This window comes from Propithecus coquereli, unplaced genomic scaffold, assembly GCF_000956105.1.
Source record: "Propithecus coquereli isolate 6110/MARCELLA unplaced genomic scaffold, Pcoq_1.0 Scaffold119, whole genome shotgun sequence".
NCBI lineage: Eukaryota > Metazoa > Chordata > Mammalia > Primates > Indriidae > Propithecus > Propithecus coquereli.
In genome coordinates, this window is record NW_012135969.1 from 2,662,991 (window position 1) to 2,685,105 (window position 22,115).

Here is a 22,115-nt window from a genome sequence, read left to right on the forward strand (position 1 = left end):
GGGAGTGCCATGGCGTCAGCCTAGCTCACAGCAACCTCAAAGCAATCCTACTATCTCAGCCTCCCGAGTAGCTGGGACCACAGGCACGCGCCACCATGCCCGGCTAATTTTTTCTACATATATTTTTAGCTGTCCAATTAATTTCTTTCCATTTTTTGGTAGAGACGGGGTCTCGCTCTTGCTCAGGCTGGTCTCGAACTCCTGAGCTCAGAACGATCCGCCCGCCTCGGCCTCCCAGAGTACTAGGATTACAGGTGGCTCGGGGCTGGTCTTGAGACGGACACCTGGTCACTGCAGGCCAGGGGATAAAGGGTGCTCTGGGGCCTTGGGGGGTGAAGTGGAGGAGTTGTCGCAGGGAGACATTTAAGCGGGGTCTCCGCGGAAGAACAGGGGTTTGCAAGAGGATGGCGAGAGGTGGGCAAAGCGAATTAGAGCTGGAAGTAAAGAATAAGGAAACGCAGTGTAATGGGAGACGTCGAGTGGCCGAGCATGCGGCGCGAGGCGAGGATTGGGGTATGACGCGCCAGGCTGGGCAGCACGTTGGCCGTCGTACTGTAGTTTGGATTTATCTCCCAGTCACCCGGGAAAGACACAATACTGCCCTAACTCTCGGGTTGCCCCGGACCATACTGACAACGTTGGGTGCGCTGGTGCGACACCAGGGAAGGCAGCCAAAATCCCCCCGGCTGGAGCGGGGGAGGGGGTGCTCCTAGCTGGGGACCCGCCAGTCCCTGTACCGAGTCCCCGGGAGCGCTGGCTTTGGGCAGAACCATTCTCCGGAGATGGAGAGGGGAGGAGAAATCCTTCCCTCCGACCCCAACGCGGAACCACTAGAACCTGCACTTGGCTCTTCTTGCTCTTCTTTTCTCTTTGTGCCCTGTCCCATCACCACTAGCTCCCTCCCTCGAGGCCCTGAGTCCCACACCACTCGTTGCTCCTCGGCCACCCCCGTCCCCACGCGTGGTGCGGCCCGGCGGGCGCCCGCTCGGCGCAGGTTATAAAGGTCCGGCTGCGGCAGCGGACTGCGGAGTCGAGATGCGCCCGAAGGAGCTTGGGCAGAGCTGCGCTGGGGACCCGCCGGGGCCGGGACGCGGACCCGGGGACCCCGCAGCGGTCACCCCTACTCCCCCGCCCGCAGCCAGTCCGGCTCCAGAGCCCTCTGCCGAGTCCGAACCCGCTCCCGCGCAGGCACCGCGGGTTGCACAGGGAGCAGGATCCGGAGCAGCCTCCGGATCCCAATCTGCCTCAGAAGCCGCCACCGGAGCTCGCTCGGCGTCCGAGGCTGGAGCCAAGCGGAATGCCCAGTCCGTGCCCGACAACTCGGATGCGCCATGGACTCGCTTCGTATTCCAAGGGCCCTTTGGTCCCCGGGCCACTGGCCTGGGGACTGGAAAGGCAGCCGGCATCTGGAAGACGCCAGCCGCCTACATTGGCCGGCGGCCCGGGGTCACCGGTCCTGAGCGTGCCGCCTTTATTCGGGAGCTGGAGGAAGGTAAACTGGGTCCCAGGGATCCTGGGGCGCGTGGGACTAGGGCAGCTCCAGGGAGGAGGGGCCCCCGTGGGGTCCAGGCGCCCCGCCCGCTCTGGCCCCCAGTGCCACCTCTTCACCATCTGCGCGATGTCACTGCGGTGCCTGTCTGATGGACCCTTCCCCACCCCCTCCTCCCCTCTGCTGTTCCCTGGTTTCTGTCGGTGCGTCAGGTCCGGGGCCCGCGCGCTCCCTCGCCCCCTCTGCGCGCCTGTTGCTGCGACAGATCTGCGCACTCTCGGCGCCCCCCTCCCCGGTCTACCGCAGTGCCAGGAGAGGGGCGGGGGGCTGCGGGAGGGCGCTGCCAGCTGCGCTCTGAGCCTGCGCTGGGCCTGGCTCGCCTGCGACAGAGCGGTGGGGGTGGGCGGACCGGGAGGTTTTCCTCCCCTTTGGCTGCGGGAGTCAAGGTCCCGCTCCCTCTGCCTCCTCTTCTCTCCCATCCTCTTCTGGGTCGGGGGAGATCTCTGGATTGGGTCTAGAGGCTCCGGTGCCCCCTAGTCCGATGCTGGAGAAGTCTTCCTGCTGTCCTCTCCATACGCAACAGGTGCAGGGTGGGTGACTGCGTCTGTTTTTATGACCCACGAGGCTCCACTGAGCTGGCTAAGCTGCCCGCTGGGTGAGGGGTGATGAGTCAGTCTGCTGCTGTACTTACTCTTACTCCCAGCTGCCTCCGCTCTCCTGGGTGCCAGGGACCCAGGCGTCCTGAGAGCCCAGTTCCTGAGTCCGGAGGACTGTGATCCCCTTACTTCACTCAGGCCCCTTCAAAAAAAAACCAAAAAAACCAAAAAAAAAGCCCAGTCCCATTGGCCCTGGGAGCAGGGCAGGGAGTGCTGAGTGCTGGGGGTAGGGAGGATGTTGGGGGTGGGGAGGGAGCCCCAGCTTCTCTCCTGATGACCCCTTTTGGAGAACTGGGGATAGGGCAGGAAACAGTGGGTTGCCAGGTAGAATATGCCCCCTTTTTCCTGACCTGACTGGGCCTTTTCTCCCCACCTGCCTCCTCCTGCAGCGCTGTGCCCTGACCTACCTCCGCCAGTCAAGAAGATCACTCCAGAAGATATCAAAGTGATGTTATATTTGCTGGAGGAGGTGGGTACTGCCTTCTCAACCTTGGCCAGGCCCCGCTTTTAATTCTGTCCTGTATGGCTAGGTGTCTTGTCCGTTTCCTGCCTGGTTACCTCTCTGGGGGCCAAGCTGGGGTTCCCTCTTATGGAAGGCAGGTAGATGTGGGATGTTCAGGCTGGAAGAGCTCTCAGAGCCAATCTGGTCTGATCTGCTCTTTTTCCATAAGGGGAAACTGAGTTAGTTTCCACAGTGGGTTCATGACAGACTCTGGTCTAATACCCTGGACAACTAGGAGTTGGGGAGGGTTTCTCCCAGGGGCCTAGCCTCCCTCTGACCTCTGGGTCCCCCTAGCTTCTCACACCGGTCTGGGAGTTCCTGGAAACCGGAAAAGTATTAGGGAAAGTATTACCCATGGGTGGTGGTCCCTCTGCAGAGAGAGCGGGACCTGAACACAGCAGCTCGCATCGGCCAGTCCCTGGTGAAACAGAACAGCGTTTTGATGGAGGAGAATAGCAAGCTGGAAGCCATGCTGGGCTCAGCCCGGGAGGAGGTAACTGCCAGGGGAGGGGAGGGGAGGAGCGAGGCCAATCTACATCCTCCCCCTGGCCACTCTCAGCCACGCTCCTCTCTCTTCTTGCCAGATTTTACACCTCAGACACCAGGTCAACCTGCGGGATGACCTCCTTCAGCTCTACTCAGACTCCGATGAGGAGGATGAGGATGAGGATGAAGAAGAGGAGGAAGAGGAGGAAGAGGAGGAAGAAGAAGAGGAGGAACAGGAGGAGCAGGAAGAAGAAGAGCAGGAGGAGGAACAGCAGTGTGATCACGCCTATGATGTCCCTAAGTCGTGAGTGTCCTGCCTTTGCAGCTGGCTGGCCCCTTTTCTGAAACGATCCTCAGCGCGACCCTCTTTGTAAAGAGGGACACAGGCAGCAGGGCTGCTGGAAGGTTGCTGGGACTAATTGACACCACCACCCTTAGTCCTGGGGGGAAGCTCACTCCCTGCACCCTGACTCCATTACTGCCTCCCCAGGACTCCCAGGGAGGCGAGACACCACTGCAGGCAGCTGGAAGCCCTGCAGCAGAGGCTGAGGCTGCTGGAACAGGAGAACCACCAGCTGAGAGAGGAGGTGAGGAAGAGGGAGGAGGGGTACCCGGGAGCAGGGGGTGTTGACTCCCCACCCCTTCCTCTCTCTCTCCTTCCAGGCCTCTCAACTCGACACCCTGGAGGATGAGGAGCAGATGCTCATTCTGGAATGTGTGGAGCAGTTTTGTACGTAATGTTGTAACTTAGGGTAGAGGGCTGTCCCGAGGAGTGCAGGGAAGAACTCAGGATTTGGAGTCTGGTCTGAGTTCAAGGCCCAGCTCTGGTACTTCCTAGCTGCGTAAGCTCGGACAAGTTCTTTGACCTTTCTGATCCTTCATCTTTAGGATAGGGATGAATGAGCTCAGCCTCACTGATCTCTCCTGGGTTTACTTGGATCAAAAGAGGTAACAGCTAGGGAAGTGCTTTGTGCAAACTGTAAAGAGCTCTACAGAAGCCATGGGTCTCCTTTAAGCCTTTCTCTTGTTATTTGGGGGAGTCAGGAGGGAGCCATAAGCTGCCAGAGACCAGGCACCCAGAGCTGGGGCAGTTTAGAGTCATGTATTGGGCAGTGGCTGTGCCTGGCATCATCCTAGGCACCATGGGTGGGGAGAGTGATGAATGAGGCATAGCGATGGTCTCTGAGGATTCAAGTCTAGCTGGTGAGTTGCAGACTCAAAGTGGCAACACCTGAACTCATGCTGGTCCCCTCTCCCCACCCTTGCCCTTCTTTCCCTCTGGGTTTTGCAGCTCCCTGAATGGCCCCACTGGTCCCCAGGCCACTGGATTAGGAACCAGTCCCCAAGTTCTGTTGCTTCTGCCTCCTAGGAATGGCTCAAGTCTCTTTACTCCTCCTGACTCTGGCTGTCTCTAGCCCGGACACTTCTTAACTGGTCTCCCTGCTTCTACTCATACCCGTCTAGGCCCTTCTGCACACAGCCCAAATGAGTTTCTAAAACCAAATCTGGCTGGGTGGGGCAGTACGTACCTGTAGTCTCAGCTGCTTGGGAGGCTGAGGCGGGAGGATCACTTGAGCTCAGGAGTTCTGGGCTGGAGTGTGCTATGTGAATCAGGTGTCCACACTAAGTTTGGCATAATATGGTGGCCTCCCAGGAGCAGGGGACCACCAGGTTGCCTAAGAAGGGGTGAACTGGCCCAGGTTGGAAATGGAGCAGGTCAAAACTCCCGTGCTGACCAGTAGTGGGATCGCGCATGTGAATAACACCGCACCCCAGCCTGGGCAACATAGCAAGATCCCATCTCCAAGAAAATAATATAAAATAAAATCTGACCATGTCTCTCTTCCACCTAAAACCTCCAAATAACTTCCTACTGGCCAAAAGATAAACCCCAACCTCGTACCTGGCCTGTGTGATCTGGGCCTGCCCAGCGCCCCAGCACTCCCCAGTGGTTTAGGTCACTTCTGGGCCTTCCCACACTCAGCTGGGGCCTGTGTCTTCCCTTCTTTGCCTGGCATTGCTCACTTGCCCCGTGGTCTTAGCTTACTGGGTGGCTCCTTTGTCCAGAATTCCTTCCTAGACCTTGCAAGGCTGGGTTGAGCGCCGCAGTTGTGGCCCCTTGCCCCCATATGCCCTTGACACTTGCTCCCTTATAGCCCATGTTATTCAGTCTTGTACTCTGTCTCCTCATTAGACTGGAGCACAGCGTGGGTGGGACCAGGTCTTGTTGACCACTCGCCCCAGTGCCCTGCTCAGTGTAGTCAATAAACATTTCTTGAAAAGAATCCCTGAGTGAGGAATGCTAAGTCCTGTGGGGACTGCTGGGATCCACAACAGCCAAGGGTGGGGCAGGCGGAGGCCTCTGGGGAGGGCCAGATGGGTCCCCAGAGGCCAGGGGAGCCAGGGCTGACCTCCCCCTCCCGCCCCCCAGCGGAGGCCAGCCAGCAGATGGCCGAGCTGTCGGAGGTGCTGGTGCTCAGGCTGGAAAACTATGAACGGCAGCAGAAGGAGGTCACTCACCTACAGGCCCAGGTCATGAAGCTGCAGCAGCGCTGCCAGTCGGTGAGACGGCGTGGGTAGGACCCTCCTGGCAGAGCGGGATCTGAGCCTCCTTCTCCTGCCCCCACCTCACAGCTCTGCCAGGCCCAAGGCCCTTCTCTGTGTCAGAGTCAGAGTTGGGGGAGATCTCAGAGAGTCCCCTATCCTGCCCCCTTGTCCCAGGGAGGGGACCAAGGCCCAGAGAGGGTCCCAGACTCTTCTAGAACCCAGGCCATGTGACTCCATGCCTTATTTGCCCTCATTCCATGTGACTTCTTACTTCCATGGCTGCCAAAGACTCACTGATGTGTCTGCGGGAGACTGGCGGGAGGCAGGGGGTGCCTGGGACTGCGGGGGCCTCTGATGGGGGTTCATTGGTGTTGGGTCCTTCCAGTACGGGATTGAGACTGAGAAGTTGCAGCAGCAGTTGGCTTCGGAGAAAGAAATCCAGATGCAGCTCCAGGAAGAGGTGAGGCTCCCCCTGGGCTCCTGCCCCTCCCTTGCGAGCCCCTGGCCCAGAGCGGGGACCTCAGGCCCTTGGCAGCCGCCTGACTCTCTGGAGAGGACGAGCAGATTGCAGGCAGGGACTGGGTCTGTCCCTTTCTACCCCCTCCAAGTCTGGCACGGCCCAGCAGGTGGCAGTTCAGTTGAAGTGAGTGGAGTGGAGTCCAGGGTCCTGCCCAGGCTCCCCTGCATGACACTCTTTGGGTCTAGAACTGGGGCCTCCTGCCCCTTGGCCTGGAGAGAGGGTAGGCAGGAGAGCGGGGCTGGGTGGGCCTGGGTCCCAACAGAGCCTGCGGGCGGGTTCCCAGCTGCAGGACCTGCGGGAGAAGTACACGGATGGTGGGGGCATGCTGATTGAGACCCAGGAGGAGGTGAAGACCCTCCGCCAGCAACCCCCGGTGTCCACTGGGTCTGTCACCCACTACGCGTACGGCGTGCCTCTGGTGAGGACCCTCCCCTGGACGCCCACCTCTTCACCTCTGTGTGCCCGTGTCCCGGCTCTGCTGGCTGATGGGGATCCTCAGTCCCCTTCTGTGCCTGGGACTAGGGGTGGGGGTTCTGCAGGGTCCTCTGGTAATGTCCCCCGTCTCCACTGTAGCAGGCACTTCCTAGTTTCCAGGAGACCCTGGCTGAGGAGCTCAGGACGTCGCTGCGGAGGATTATCTCAGACCCTGTGTATTTCATGGAGAGGTGCGCGGCTCGGGCCCCTGCCTGCGCCTGCCCAGTAGGCAGCAGCCTCGCTATGGGGGGAGGGGCGTTGCCTCGTGCTCTGACCTCCCGTGCTTCCGTGCTGCCCCCTCCTCCGCTTCCCTACACCCACCTTGGTGGCTGCCCTGGCCCCTTGCATCCGTCACTGTTCTCCATTTACTCGATCTCGGGCCCATCACTTCTCCCTGAGATTCTTCCGCGTGACCGGGCTCCGGGGACTCTGCAGTTCCGGCTTCCACTGTCTCAGGACACTGAAGGTCCTTTTCTCTGTTGAAGGAATTATGGGAGGCCCAGAGGGGAGACGTCAAACCTGAGGTAAGCTGACCAGGGGACCCCTCATCACCTGTCCTTACCTTTCGGCAGCCATACAGCCACCTGCCGCTGGTTCTGCCTCCCCGCAACCGCGGAGAAGGCCCACTGTCTGGGCTGGCTGGGCGGAGAGTTGTTCTGGGAAGGAGTGGTCACTTTTTCCTTCAGATCTTGCCTGCTAGGTGGCTGTCTGATTTAAGGCTGCTCCGAGTGGGGACCAAAGCTTTTCCTTCACCCGAGCAGGGGCTGAGAGGCAAATGGGCACTGGCCCAGGAGCTGGGAACACCTGGGACCGAGTCCCAGCTTGGTCCCTTAATTGGCTGTGTGTCTTTGGGCAAGTCACTTGACCTGTCTGAGCCTTACTAAAAATGGATTTGTTCCTATGGTAACTAGATGTGGGGTGGGCTGTGAAAGTTAAACAATGAAGGAAGGAGGCAGAGGGGGCATTGTCCCTGCTGGACTCTTTTGTGCAGCAGGGTGGGGGATGGAGGGGTAGGCAGGGCCTATGTGGTGTTGGTGACCGTTCTTCCTCCCTCCCTCCAGGGGCATGGGCTGGTACCCAGCTCACCCTTGCCCCTGGCAGAGACAGAACTGGGAGGAACTGTCAGGGTCTGGGTGCAGACCTGGGGTAGGGCGGGCCTGGTGGTTGGACTTTCCTCCGTAGCTCCATGGGTAAGAGCAGTCCTAGGGGCAGAAGCAGAGGGTGGCTGGGTGCTCTGGCTGGTGTCAGCTCACAGAGGGATGGAAAAGCTCTTCTGTTTCCCTGCCCAGATATGATCTTTGCTACAGTGAGGAGCGAGAGCAGGAACAGGGGTTCGAGGCGGAGGAGGGGTCGATGGCGGCAGAGGATGTCGAGCCGGCGGAAGATTTCGTGCCTGCGGAGGAGCTGGTGCTGGAGGAGGAGCTGGGGGCCACAGAAGAGGTGCTGGCTGAGGAAGGGGTAATGGACGAGGGAGAGCTGGTATCAGAGGAGACAGAGGCGTGGGAAGAGGTGGAGCCGGAGGTGGATGAGGCCACGAGAATGAACGTGGTGACCTCGGCCCTGGAGGCCAGCGGCTTGGGCCCTTCGCACCTGGACATGAAGTATGTGCTCCAGCAGCTGGCCAATTGGCAGGACGCCCATTACAGGCGGCAGCTGAGGCAGAAGATGCTCCAGAAAGGTGAGTGCTCCCGCGGGGGCCTCCCTCCAGGCAGCCGGACAAGCTGCAGATCCTCAAGCCGATGAAAGGTGAGGGTGGGTGAGCCCCCCCACGTGCTCACTTGCCCCAGCCTGGCCCCACCCAGTGTTCTGATTTGCATGGACTTTGCATATCATTTGAATAGGCACCTCAGGTCCCTTTCAGCGGGAACTGTGGCCCCAGTGCTCGTTTTTGTGGAATTTGCTTAGGATTCCAGATCTCCACCCACTTTTCTCCTGGGGGCTGGGCTGGGGGTCAGGGTCGGGACTATTCCCCCCTACCATCCCCCTGCACCTCAGCTTCCTGTCTCTGCTGCCCCCTTCCCCTGCCCTCCACCCCCATCTCCCCTGTCCCCAAGGCTCCCCAACCCTGCAGCAGTGTCAGCAGCAGGCCAAAACAAACATGGGGGGTGGGATCAAGGGGTAGTGGCTGGGGGTGCCAACTCAGGACTTTCAGAGGCTGGGGGAGGACAGGGCTGGCCACCCTCCCAGGGCTTGGGAGGAAGAGGGGCCTTCTGGGGTCACCCAGGCCACTGGGACAAAGGCCTCTGCCAGCAAGGGCCACAGTCGGACCAATCTCCTGGGTGAGTCTGAAAGTGGGCCAGGGTCTCCTACAGAGTGGGGGCGGATCAGGGCTCCTCTCCCCAGCCAGAAACCCCAGTGTTTGGGCACATCACCTGCTGAGTGCAGGCCTTGTGAGCGCTGCCATTGAGGAGCTCACAGTGACATCAGAGATGATCTAGCGATGCTCGTGCACGTCAGACCCTTTGCACTTGCATTAGCTCCTTTGATCCTCGTGCCCTGTGGGTAGGTATTAGCATCCCCATTTCTTAGTTGAGGAAACAGGTTCAGAGAGCTAAGTGACTTGTGCAAGGTCACACAGCGAGGGGGAGATCTGAGCCTGTCCTCTTCGCTACTGTGTCGTATCTCCTTCCCTGGCCCATCCGTCCTCTCTGATGCTGTCCTGGTGCCCTACCTGGCCTGCTGGGTCAGCTCTGAAGTTTATAACTTGTTGGCACCCTCCATTATATCTGCCCTGTCCCCATTTTAATGACCCTTTGGTTACCGCTGGGTGGAATAACACTGGCCTCATTAGGGCCACTATGTAAGGCTGTGCAGGTTGTAAACTGAGCTTTATGGCAGTGAGCAATCTGCGTAACTGTCAATGGTGGCTTTTGGCCCCCTTCTGATGTGGCTGACCAGACCCCTGCCCGCTGCCCAGGCCGGGCCTGTGGTCATCAGTCTCCCCGTTCACATCCACCCCCTTCTCTTCCAGGCTTTGCTGTTTCCCAGCAGCCTGCAGAGGCCCCACAGACAGCTTGAGGCCCCTCCTTCCGCTGCCTGGCCAAGTCCCACCCACCCCAGACCCTCCTTCCTTTCCTCTGAAATGGGACCCCATGTCTGTCACCAGCCCAGTCTCGGTCCTGATGAACCTGGGCCGCAGCCTAAGGGCCCAAGCCTCGACCCTCTTCTGGGACAGGCTGAAGGAGCCCTGGCCCTTGTGCTGCAGCTGGTGCACAAGTTGTGGCTGCTGGGCCTGGATCACACGGTGGCCCGGGGGCAGAAGCAGCCCAGGGGGAGGCCCACTGGCTACCAGACCCGGCTCTGAGGTGGGACCAGCCTGAGCTGGGGTGGGGGCTCGGGTCCCAGGTGTAGGAAGCTGTGAGCACCCTCCTAGCGACATACTCCTCACCCCTTGACCCTACATTAAAGGCGGCTTGTTGACTTTAGGGACCTGGCCCTCTGCCCTGTTCTTCGTCCTTTCTTCTCAGTCCCTGATCACTGTAGCCACAGTGTTTCTACATGTGGGTGGGCGAGGGGTCCCTCTGCCCAGTGGTGTGTCTCACCTCCTTCCCCACCACTGGTGGCCCGAGAGTGTCCGGGCTCCCCGCCTGAGGTCCAGCCCCTCCCTCCTACTGTCCTCCCTCACGACCCTTGTTTCCTTATTCTAGACGTTCTGCCCTTTCCCTCCGCTTTGCTCATGAATAGCTGAGGTCTGGTGCTCAGGCCTCCCGTTGGTGCCTGACGCATTCCCCACAGCGCTTCTCAGTCTCTTCTTGCTTGTCAACCCCTGTACGTGCCAGCGCGGGAAATAAAGGATTTGTGCGCTAACGGGCCCCGCCTCCAGCGTCTTTCTCAGGGAGCGTGTGCGTGCGTGTGCGTGCGTGTGCGTGTGGGTGCACGCTCTGCCGGGCAACGCGGTGGAGAAAGGATGGACCCTGATGTTGAATGACACGCCAAGGACTTGCATTCAATATGCCATTTCCGCATGTCCCCAACCCCTGTGAGGTGGTAAGTGACATGATCAGTATTTGTCAGACGGTGAAACTGAGGCCCGGGCAGGGTAAGTGATCCTGCTGTGTGTCTACCAGCTGGTGCGGAGCTGGGACTTGAGCGCAAGTCCTTGGGACCGTGTAGGCTCTCTTTCCTGACCCTGTCTGCCCCTGGGATGCTGACTGTGGCTGTGAAGGGTAAGGCAGGAGTGAAAGTCACCCACTGTCCTAGGTCGAGGTCCCCCAGAAGCAGACCTGGAACAGGGTTTGAGAACGAGTACGGTTGGCCTCTGTATCTGTGGGTTCTGCCTCCAGGGATTCAACCAACCACAGATCAAAAATATTTGGAAAAAACAAACAATTAAACAATAACACGACATAATACAGATGAAAACAATCCAGCATAACAGCTGTTTATGTAGCATGTGCATTGTATCAGGTATTATAAGTAATCTCGGGATGATTTAAAGTGTACAGGAGGATGTGCATAGGTTATATGCAGTTACTGCACCATTTTATGTCAGGGACTTGAGCGTCCAGGGATTTTATTATCTGAGGGGCGGTTTGGGCACCGTATGTCACAGTCCTCTCCTTGTGCCATACGAGTGGGGCAAGACTCAGATGAATTCAAGCTCCATGTGGAGCTCACTCTGGCCTGGCATTGCTTCTTTAGGATGGTGGCTGGGCTCAGTATCTTAAAAAAAGACAGCTGGAGGGTGAATGTTATAGGCCGTTATAGGTCAGGAGTTTGAGACCAGCCTGAGCAAGAGCGAGACCCTGTCTCTACAAAAAATAGAAAAGTTAGCCAGGCGTGGTGGTGCACATCTGGAGTTCTAGCTACTCAGGAGGCTGAGGAAGGAGGATCCCTGGAGCCCAGGAGTTCGAGGTTGCAGTGAGTTATGATGATGACACTGCACTCTAGCCTGGACAACAAAGCGAGACCCTATCTCAAAAAAAAAAAAAATTCTCCACGTTTTGTGCTGCTTAAAGCTCCACCTACTTCCTCTTCCCCAGAAGTCTTTGCCTCTGATTTTCTAACCTTGCTCCTACCAGTGCCCTGATCACTTGGGCAAACTGTGTGCCACTGCCCAGGAGCCCGTGTATGTCCTTCCCCGAGGCCACTTTTCCCTCTACACCATGCCGATGACCAGGTGTACTACTCAGAACTTCAAAACTTCACCCACCAGAAGGATGGCCCCTCACCATGTTCAGGGTCACCTGTGAGTGAGGCCAGGGTTCAGCAGCAGTTTTCAGGTTTTACCAACATGTCAAGCCTGCCCGTATATAAACCAGGACTGGATCTTTCCTCCTTTATGAGCTGGTCATAGGGACCTCTAGTGAGGCCACGGGGGAGCTGAGGGAGAAGCACAGATGCCGTAGACGCAGGTGACCTGAGGACGTGGGTAACCATGCCCTTTGGACCTTCTCAGGCCCAATCTTAAATGTACCATTTCCACCCTGCAATGGATTGCTGATTTGTTCACGCAACCTTACGACATGGTGGGTCTGGAATGCCCAGCTTGTGATGAGCGGCTCTGGTTGCATAGTAATTTGTCCATTGGTCAATTCCCTGCTAGGCCCAGTAGCACCAGGCTAGAGTGCCGTGGCATCAGCGTAGCTCACAGCAACCTCGAACTCCTGGGCTCGGGTGATCCTCCTGCCTCAGCCTCCCGAGTAGCTGGGACTACAGGCACGTGCCACCATGCCTGGCTAGTTTTTTCTATTTTTAGTTGTCTGGTTAACTTTTTTTCTGTGTTTAGTAGAGATGGTGTCTCACTCTTGCTCAGGCTAGTCTCAAACTCCTGACCTCAAGTGATCCTCCCCCCTTGGCCTCCCAGAGTGCTAGGATTATAGGCGTGAGCCACCGCACCTGGCCACACCCTTGTATTCTTTAAGTCTTAAGGACCAATGCTTATTTCCGCCACTTCACGGGGATGTGGTATTGCCCGTGCGAGGGCAGCTCTGGGAACTTGCACTTGGCCCTTCCCACCATGACACCTCTTAGTCCAAATGACAGGGAATTAATGTGAGGGTTCTGCCAGCTGTCAAATATACCCATCCAAATTATGCACTCATGGCTCAGGGTAATGACCACAAGGCGTATCCAAGGACCCACTGGACCTACCGTGAGACATACACTGTACTCCACCTGTCACCTGGCCTTTGAACACTCCCTCTCTAACATGAGCAGAGGAAGGATGGCATTTTGGGTTCTCTGGTGTGTCAGCTCAGGCCCTGCACACAAGGGCTTTTGAAATATCTGAATGTGATTCTTCCCCCAGTGTACAATGACACTGATGAGTGGCTGGCTCTGGGAACCGATGCAGATTTGGAAACCAGGCAAGGGATCATGATTTTCCATTCTGGCAGCTGATATCAGCCTTTGGCTCATCTGCTCCTGATCTGTTTTAGTTGTGAGGTCGAACAATACCCTCACTGGCCCCCCTCATGTCTCACTCCTAGGAACATGGTGGCATAAGTCACCACTGCAAATCCTAGGACTTGAGGCCTCCTGGTCACCATTTTCATCTTGCCCACCTTGCCACAGATGGTTAACTGCTGCCACCTGCCCTCCCCTGTTCTGCACTCCTGTCATCCCTACTGCCACTAGGCAGCCCAGGTCCACAGTAGCATCCCCTACCTCAATGCTGGTCTGGATCTTTGTGGGTTGAATTGTGGCCTCCCCCTCCATTTGTATGTTGAAGTTCTAACCCCCAGTTCCTCAGAATGTGACCTTCTTTGGGACTAGGGTCATTGCAGATGTAATTAAGATGAGGTCATTAGGGTGGGCCCTAATCCAATGTGACTGGTGGCCTTATACAAAGGGGAAATTTGGATATAGCCACTCACACGGGGAGAATGCTGTGTGAGGATGAGGGCAGAGATCTACAAGCCAGAGAACACCAAAGGTTGCCAGCAAGCCACCAGGAGCTGGAGGAGAGACACGAACAGATTCTCCCTCACGACCCTGAGGAGAAACCAACACTGCCAACACCTTGATCTCACACTTCTAAACTCCAGAACTGTGGAGACAATACATTTCTGTTTTTTAAGTCACCCAGTTTGTGGCATTTTGTTACGGCAGCCTTAGCAAATTAACACAGAAGACGGATTCTCAACAAAGATTTATGTTTCCTGACTAGTACGTTCCTTATATCCTCTGGGAAAGGAGTGGGTTTTGGATCCTTCCAGGGAACATAAATCCTTTGGTGGGTTCTCTTGTTTTATGTAATAATTCCATTCTTCGTGCCCACCTCCCAGCCTTTTGACCCTTTCCTCAATACTCTGCTGAGGCAATTTGAGCATCTTCAATGTAATTGTTGCAGACCATTGTTTTGTCCAAACTTCAAGGAGCCATCCCAGCAAGGCATTAGGACTGGCTCCAGGACGTTAAATCCTGAGTCATGGGAGAATGCTCCCTGTATCAACAAACTCTTCCCTGTCCAGCCATTCGACAGCTCTCCAGTCCACCCTCCTTGGTCTGTCAGCCTCAAAATCCATTCTCACATATGCTTTCCTGGCTCCTGCTGGTCTATATTCCCCAGGTCACTCAGGTCCTGCTGCGTTTCCAGGTGAGTAATCCCTTTTCCCCCTTTGTGGGATAGCGCTTCTTCACCTGCTAAGACTTGATGCTACTTTTTGGTGAGGAAACCCTGAAGGGAGGGGGTCACATCTTGAGGAGAAGCATCATCTTGTGGAGCATCTGCCTCAAGGAGGTCTTTGCAGAGTCTCCAGATATGGGGAAGCTGCTCTCTTCTGGCAAGGCGGAGGCTCTTCTTCCAGCCCAGAGGATTCAGAGAAACCTGGAAGTTGAAGATTCATAAGGGTATCTCCTCAAATGTTCCACCCAAGGTTTCGTGGTCCCACTCCTTTTGTTCTAGGACTTTAGCAGAGGAGACTTGCTGTGGTTCTGATTTCAGCATCTTTTGTCACTCTGCACTCTTACAATCAGATCTTAGGCTTGATTTCCGGCACAGTCTTCCCTTGCTGCAGTGGACGCTGTTTGACGTGCAAGCAATATCTTGAGTTGATAGTTAACTGGCTGTTTGACGTGCAAGCAATATCTTAAGTTGATAGATAACATTTTTCCTTCAGGGATTCTCTGATGATGAACAATAGCCAACCAACTCCACAGTTCTTATAATTATCATTGCTCTTCTCTCTCAAATGCTGAAGCGATTGCATAAGCCTGTGCCTCCTCTTACACCTTCCCATCCTAATTCCCCACCGATGAGAGTCCTAGTAATTGTGATGCTACAGCACTCCAGGGCTTATCAGCACCCCACTTAACACCTGCAATGGGATCTGGCCAGCGAAAGATCAAATTTCAGAATCCCATCACGTGGGTCTGCTTCCTACAACCCCTTCTGGTACCAACTACCGTGAGTTCCCCCAGGGGCAGACTTGGAGACAGAATTTTTTTGAGTGCAGGTAGTTTATTTGGGTGGTGACCCCAAGGAACAACAGTAAGAGAGAATGTGAGACAGGGAAGGAAAGAGAACCAATAAAGAATATCATTAGCTGGGCATGGTGGCACACGCCTGTAGTCCCATCCGCTCTGGAGGCTGAGACAGGAGGATCGCTTGAGCCCGGGAGCTCCAGACCGGCCTGGGCTACAAAGTGAGACCTTTTCTCTGAAAAAGAAAAGAAAGAATGTCATTGAGGGGGTTACTGCTGTGGCTGGCTGGGGTTCAGTCCTGCTGGGGAACGCTGGGAGACAGCAGAGTTTATCTTCATATTTGCTTTCCCACGGTGAGCCACTCTTGGAAGTTTGAAACTGCTTTTCTTTATCCTGTCACTTCTCTGCACATTTATTGTTCTTTGGCAAAGATGCTATTGTATATGAGCCTGAATTCCAAGCCCCCTCTCTGACTTGCTTATCTCTGGGTAACCCGTGTGCTAAAAGTGAGATATACACATGAATAAACGTGTTTGCTTTTCTCTTGTAATCTGTCTTTTATTACAGAGCCCCACCACGAACCTAAGGCGGGTAGAGAAAAAATTTCCTCTCCTACAGCCCCCAGGTGGAGGGTCGCCTGTGGCAGTGCTGTGGGCAGACACAAGAACAACGAGGGACCATGGGTGAGACGCTTACGGGTGCCTGCACCAGCCACTCACCCATCCATTTGACAATTGGGTTCCTCCTGTTCTTGTCACTGGGGATAATAGCAGGGAAGAGGGACATGCGGTCCCCACTCTCACAGAGTTTCCTGTTTAGCCCGAGAGGCAGACAATAAACTGCAAACGAAACAACTACAGATTGTGAAATGTGCTCTGTGCAAAATATTATGCTCTCGTGAGACAAAGTAACAAACGCTCAGCAGCCGTGTTTGCTCATTTCTGCCTGCCAACACAATTTCACAAAGCCCCCACTCTGTGACAACGTGCAGCTCTCCGGAAAGACGCTTTGAACACATAGCAGGATAGAGCACATGGCCCCTGTGTCTCTTGCCTGAGTCGCTATATTTCTTAAAAGATAAATGATCCTAGTCCTTGCTTTTTTCTACACATCAGATAACGTCTGCCAGGGCTAGTGATGATGCCCTGTGATTTATAACCAGATGTGCTCTTACACCCAAACGTGATGTGACTCTGCTTCAATGTAACTTCCGAGCGGGTTTGATGTGATTTTGCACGTACCTGAACCTCCACCACCTGTACGCAAGCAGCGGCTGAGATGCTGCGTGGTGCATGCCCCCGGCCTGTAGGTCTCGGTCTATAGTTCTCGGTAAGACTTCTGAAGAAAACCAACTTTAATTCTTTAAAAAGCTTGATTTTTTTTCTTTAGTTGACATTGTGACAGCGAATAGTGGGAGCTGGGCGCGGTGGCTCAGGCCTGTAATCCTAACACTCTGGGAGCCTGAGGTAGGAGGATTGTTTGAGTTCAGAAGTTTAAGACCAGCCCGAGCGAGAATGAGACCCCCCCCCACCCCGTTTCTACTAAAAAATAGAAAAAAAAAAAATTAGCCAGGCAATAAAAATAGAAAAAATTAGCCGGTCATGGTGATATGCGCCTGTAGTCCCAGCTATTTGGGAGGCTGAGGCAGGAGGATTGCTTGAGCCCAGGAGTTTGAGGTTGCTATGAGCTAGGCTGACACCATGGCACTCTAGCCTGGGCAACAGAGCAAGACCCCAGCTCAAAAAAAAAAAAGAATAGTGGGTTCTGTGTGAGGGGTAGAAAGGGTAGGTGTCTTAGGAAGAGGCATTTCAACCAAGACCCTGAGGAGAAAAAGGGGAGCCCCCCAACATCTGTGCCTGGGGAAGAGCATTCCAAGCACAGGGAACAGCAGGGACAAAGGTTCCGAGCAGGAAAGAACATGGTAAAAGGGAAAGGAAGACAGGAGGAAGAGGAGGAGGACACAGAGCTAGCTCTTCGAGCTTCGGCAGGGAGCCGAGGCTGTGTTCTAAGTGCAGTGAGGAGTGCTGGAAGGTTAAAACTAAGAGTGATGTGATTTATCTTTTAGAAATCTCGCTCTGTCTGTGGACCCCACCACCTACTCTCCCAGCCACACGTGTGGGTTCTTGTTCAGTGTGGGGCTCTGGGGACCCCGAGGGGAATTAGCCACAGTCCCTGTCTCAACCCCACCCCAACCCAGTCGCCCTCCCCTCCCTGTCCCATGGTACATGACACAATCCATAGATCCATTGGAAACTGGTTTATTTTTATTTGATTTTCACTGGAAAGGGCTGGGGTGGGTGAGAGGTGTCTGGGCTCTGAAGTCTGGTTCTAGGGACGTTGGTCCCCTTCCTCGGCACTGCGGCGGCCGAAGTCCATCCATCCGTAAGCTTCCTCTTCTTCCTCCAGCCATGGCCCCTGCTTCTTGGACAGGTCTGAGGAGATGAGAGAGGTGAGAATAGGGGAGGACACCTAGCTTCCAGGAACTGAGGTCAGCGCCAGTCTGGAGGGACCTTTGCCAGACCTGGCTGGGCGAGTTGAGCAGGGAGGGCAGTGAGCAGCTCCTACCTGCCGCGAGGTGTGGGGGACCCGGGGGCCCCAGCTGCCTTCGGTGGTGAGAGGCTGCACTCAGCTGGTCCCGCCAGTGCTGCTCCAGGTCCCTGTTGGCCACTGGACCCGAGGGCGCACCTGGCAGCTGGGAGTGGGGCTTCCAAGAAGCTTCAGAGAAGGCGGCCAGGGCCAGCGCAAAGATCAGCACGTACACACACAGTCGCTGCATCTTGTCTGCAAAGGGGAGAGGGGCCCTGCTTAAAGGTGGGGTTGTCCCCTCGCAGGCCCAGGGGCAGGGGGCTGGACCAGACCTGCTGACAGGTCTGCAATTCTGCGTGGGGTTGTGACAATTTCTTCAGTTTGGGTCGCCGGTTCCTACCAGCTCCAACCTGGCCCTCAAGCTGTATCTCCTTCCTCCTTACTTATCCCAATTATATCCACTTCTTCTCTTGGAGAACTTCAAAACCTATAGGAGTAATTTCCAAACTGTTCTGCAGAATTTGAGGCCATGTCAGCGGCTCTGTAGCTGTTTAAGTCTTGTAGTTTTTTTTTTGAGGCAGGGTCTTGCAGTGTTGCCCAATCTGGTCTCAAATTCCTGGCCTCAAAGCGATCCTCCCTCCTCAGACTCTCATGTAGCTGGGACTACAGGTGCATGCCACTGTGCCCAGCAAGTCTTGCAATTTACAGTGAACTTTAAATAGTAATACCAAAGGCACATACACACTCCACTGCCTACAGACCCCATGCTGTTATTTTGGAGAGTACTAGCACACTCAACGTGTAGCTGGGTCACACCATGTTGGTGCAGCCCTCAGAGGAAACGTTCTCTTGCCAGTTTTCCTTGACTGAGGAATAGCCTGTGATTGTAATTAAGCAGTTAAGAAAAAATTAAACTGCCACCATTTGCAGCTGTGTATGAGGGTGAATCAAGTTCAGGGAAACCATACTACAGAAGTGAACTGGATGCTCAAACAAACATACAATTCAAAAGCTCATCCTGGCCTGGCGCGGTGGCTCACGCCTGTAATCCTAGCTCTCTGGGAGGCCGAGGGGGGAGGATTGCTTGAGCTCGGGAGTTCGAGACCAGCTCTGAGCAAGAGTGAGACCCTGTCTCTACTAAAAAAGTAGAAAGAAAATAGCTGGACAACTAAAAATATATAGAAAAGATTAGCCGGGCACGGTGGCACATGCCTGTAGTCCCAGCTACTCGGGAGGCTGAGGTAGGAGGATCACTCGAGCTGAAGAGTTTGAGGTTGCTATGAGTGAGGCTGATACCATGGCACTCTAGCTCGGGCAACAGAGCGAGACTCTGTCTCAAAAAAAAAAAAAAAAAAAAACTCATCCATTCTCTGGATTCACGATTTTTATCTTCTTTTAGCCTCATCTTTCTGATTGGCTTTATCATAAATAAATGATAAAAATTTTCCCTTGTAAGACTATGTTAATAAATGCTGCTTTTAACTGTTTCGCATAATGAGGTTCTCTTTTAGTTTTCCTTTGGGAGGAAAATAATTCTGCTGCTAAGGAAACAGTTGAAAGATCCATGACCGAGGGCTGTGCCATCCGACAGGTGTTGTCCAATGTGGTAGCCACCAGGCACAGGTGGCTCTTCACATTTAAATTAATTAAAATACAACTTTACTCCCTCACACTAACCACATGTCAAGTGCACATGTGGCTAGTGGCTACTGTATTGGACAGTGCAGATATAGAGCATTTCCTTCACCATGGAAAGTTCTTTTGGACAGCTCTGGTCTGGGAAGGAGCCTGAGATGGGATCCAGGAATCCCTCGTGGGTTCCAGTTCCAGGCTTGCCCAATAATTTGTGTGGCTTTGGGCAAGTCACATCTCCCCTCTGGGCCTCAGTCTTCTCATCTGTGGGAGGGGAGAGGAGCCCTGGTCCTCCCCAGGGCTGGGAAAAGTGTAGAGGGAGAGGGTCAGGGCAGGGCCCTGGCTGGGCAGAGGGCAGGGGCTGGAAATGCCTAGAGGTAAGACTGGTTCCGCCCCAGACTGAGGGAAGGGTCTCAGCCCTGGAGACAGCAAGGCATGAGCCCCAGACTCTGGTCCGTGGCCTGGTGCCTTGATGGGGGTAGGGGGCCCGTCCACCCTCCATGCCTGGGTTTCTCACCTGCAGAGCTGGGAGGGAGGGGCTGTGGTGGCCTGGTGCTTCTCAGGTCTCCACTCTGCTCAGTGTGCCAGGCCTGCCTTATAAAGCCCTCAAAGTCCCTCCCAAGCCCCACCCCATGAGGCCAGTCTCCCCCCAGGGACAGGGAATGGGGCGCAGGTACAGCCCATCACCCCTACCACACCCTGTGACCCAGGAAGTGGGGGAAGGGAGGGAGTTGGCCTCCATGGTGAGGGGCTAGAGCAGGGTGGGGACAGGTCTTCAGCTGGCGTGAGGCGTCAGGAGGAGACAAGTCCCCTGGGTCAGGAACAGCGTGCCCCCTCCCCATCCTTGGGGTCGGATGCCTGGTGCTCAGCCCTTGGGATCACGTCCTGTGGGCGGGGGCAGGTGAGGGGAATGAATCCAACGACCTTAGATTCAGAGGAAGCATTTTTCATCATACGCTGATGTTTGATGGGCAGGGAGTGTGTGTGTGAGGGTGGTGTATTGATCCCTGGTCCCCTCCGCTGGGCTCTGCAAACATGCCGTGCTGTAGTTATCAGGGGCAATGGGCCGTGGGCTGATGGCCGTGCTCTCTCTGCCTAGTGGCTCACGTCCTGGTCACCTCTGAACCCCCTCACCCTCTCCTTACCTGGAGAACCCTTGGTATTTCTGTGCTGGCTTGTGGCTCCCTCTCCATCTGCCTAGGTTGCCACCCATCCCCCACCACCTGCAACCCTCGCCCCAGAGCCAATTCCTTGAGGGTCCTGAGTTTCGGGGCTCCCTCATTTTGCTTTCACAGGGAGCTAGTAATCTGCATAAAGCAGTCACAGCTTTTCTCTATAAAAATACCTCTTAAAATGGTTAGCAAATGGACAAAAGCATTTGCCAAAGATGTGCTGGAAAACAAAATGGTACGCCTGTTGACTTATTTTTTAAATTGCTGCCTCGACATAGTCTGGATGGATGTAATGAGCTCTAGGCTGTTTTCGATATTTCCACAGTTGAGACTAGAGACTCTGCTGTTGTTCATGCGTCATCAGGGGCCCCTCCTTGTCTGGGGGAGTTGTGATGCCCCTTGCGTCTCGGATGAGGGCAGCGGTACCCACGCTCTCAGCCAGCCTTGCTGAGAATTAACAGGTGATGAAGGAAGTAGGCTGCACGGTGTCCATGGCAACCAGTGGCCAAATGTTCTGGTGAATAACCACTCTCATCCAGAGCAGGACACAGTGACTCAGCAGACGGAATAAATCGAAAAACAACAGAAACAGCACAAGCGTTGGCAATAATTAATTGAATCACAGAATCTCAGAGGTGGAAGGACTTTGAGGAGGTTTAGGGGAAAGGATGGGGTGGGAGCAGCTCTGCTCACACCCCGGGGAAATGGAGGTGTTAGTGTTGCTGTGGTAACGGGAAATGATAAGCTTTTAGCACAGCCCTGGTTGTACCAGAGCCCAAGACTTGGTTTCTGCCTGTGGAAGGGGTTCAGGCCCCTTGGCTCTTCTTCCCCGGGCTGATTGCGAGATGGACGGCAATTCCACCAAAGAAAAGCGTGTCTCCCACTCTACAGGCGGTGGTGGGTGTCGCTGTTTGCAGGCACTGCCAGGCATGCAGGAGGGGTCTGTTCAGAGATGGGAGAGACAGCCTTGGCCCCAAGGAGCTTGCAGTCACAGAAACTGCAGTTCTCCTCACAAAGGGACCTTGTCTGTTGGAAAGGGAAAGGTTTCCTGGTCCTTTCCTGGCTGTTCAGCTTTGGGCAAAATCTCTCCCCCTCTCTGAGCTATTTTCTCCTCCAGGAAATAAGGGAAATAACTTGGTGGTTGGGGGCAGTTTGGTCCTGTGAAGGTATGTACATAAAGCATTCTGCAGAGGGCCCAGAACATCACCGGTATTTAATTCGTTTTGCATCTTTTCCCCCTTGTCCTCCCTGGGTCTCAGTTAGCCTCATCTGTGAAATGGGAATCCTTCATTCCTACCTCACAGGGCTGCAGCGAAGGGAAATGTGACAAGGTCTGTGCACACGCTTTGTACACTTGGGGAGCTTTTCCTCCCGCCAAGGCTTAAAAAAGGGTAACTTTCTAAAAATCATTGCTCTGTGAATCCAAGGTTTTTTCTCTCACTAGCCGTGACTCAGAGGGACACCTGCCCACTTGCTACTGAAAGAGGCGGTAGCAATAGAGTCGATGGAGGCTGGATCTATCGGTGTGCGTGGGGTTTGGAACTGTGAGACCAGGGTTTGAATCTTGGTTCTAACACTGACTAGTCAGGTGACCAGAAACTCCAACTTCTGGGCCTACCAAGTTGGAGACCAGACCCTAGACCCTGGGACCCAACCCTATATCCCTTCAGGGGGCAGGTGTGTGGACCCTTCCCCTGCCATCACAATGACGACAATGCCGTGTGCCAGACACTGAGAAGCCCTT

At 55.1% G+C, this 22,115-nt stretch overlaps 2 protein-coding genes across 2 annotated transcripts; one reads left to right on the forward strand and one right to left on the reverse strand.

Annotated features, from left to right (window-relative positions):
* The first annotated feature begins 1,035 nt into the window (after positions 1–1,035).
* On the forward strand, positions 1,036–8,417 carry HAP1 (huntingtin-associated protein 1). Its single transcript, XM_012659688.1, has 13 exons — positions 1,036–1,492; positions 2,535–2,614; positions 2,942–2,992; positions 3,024–3,140; positions 3,232–3,437; positions 3,624–3,720; positions 3,797–3,863; positions 5,565–5,695; positions 6,066–6,140; positions 6,463–6,618; positions 6,774–6,865; positions 7,160–7,198; positions 7,964–8,417. Exons 1-13 carry the CDS (start codon positions 1,036–1,038, stop codon positions 8,415–8,417), a joined length of 2,022 nt encoding a protein of 673 aa, XP_012515142.1.
* Positions 8,418–17,282: 8,865 nt separating this feature from the next.
* GAST (gastrin) lies at positions 17,283–17,819 on the reverse strand. Its single transcript, XM_012662096.1, has 2 exons — positions 17,607–17,819; positions 17,283–17,473 (listed from the first exon to the last, which is right to left on the reverse strand). Exons 1-2 carry the CDS (start codon positions 17,815–17,817, stop codon positions 17,370–17,372), a joined length of 315 nt encoding a protein of 104 aa, XP_012517550.1. The 5' UTR covers positions 17,818–17,819; the 3' UTR covers positions 17,283–17,369.
* Between the last annotated feature and the right edge of the window lie 4,296 nt (positions 17,820–22,115).

What these genes read in the sequence shown, in the direction of transcription:
- HAP1 (XM_012659688.1), top strand. Translation starts at nt 1,036, where the DNA reads ATGCGCCCGAAGGAGCTTGGGCAGAGCTGCGCTGGGGACCCGCCGGGG. An exon ending in CCTGTGTATTTCATGGAGAG is followed by an intron (nt 6,866 to 7,159) that starts GTGCGCGGCTCG and finishes TCTCTGTTGAAG; the next exon opens with GAATTATGGGAGGCCCAGAG. An exon ending in GGGGAGACGTCAAACCTGAG is followed by an intron (nt 7,199 to 7,963) that starts GTAAGCTGACCA and finishes TTCCCTGCCCAG; the next exon opens with ATATGATCTTTGCTACAGTG.
- GAST (XM_012662096.1), bottom strand. Translation starts at nt 17,817, where the DNA reads ATGCAGCGACTGTGTGTGTACGTGCTGATCTTTGCGCTGGCCCTGGCC. An exon ending in TCCCCCACACCTCGCGGCAG is followed by an intron (nt 17,474 to 17,606) that starts GTAGGAGCTGCT and finishes TCATCTCCTCAG; the next exon opens with ACCTGTCCAAGAAGCAGGGG.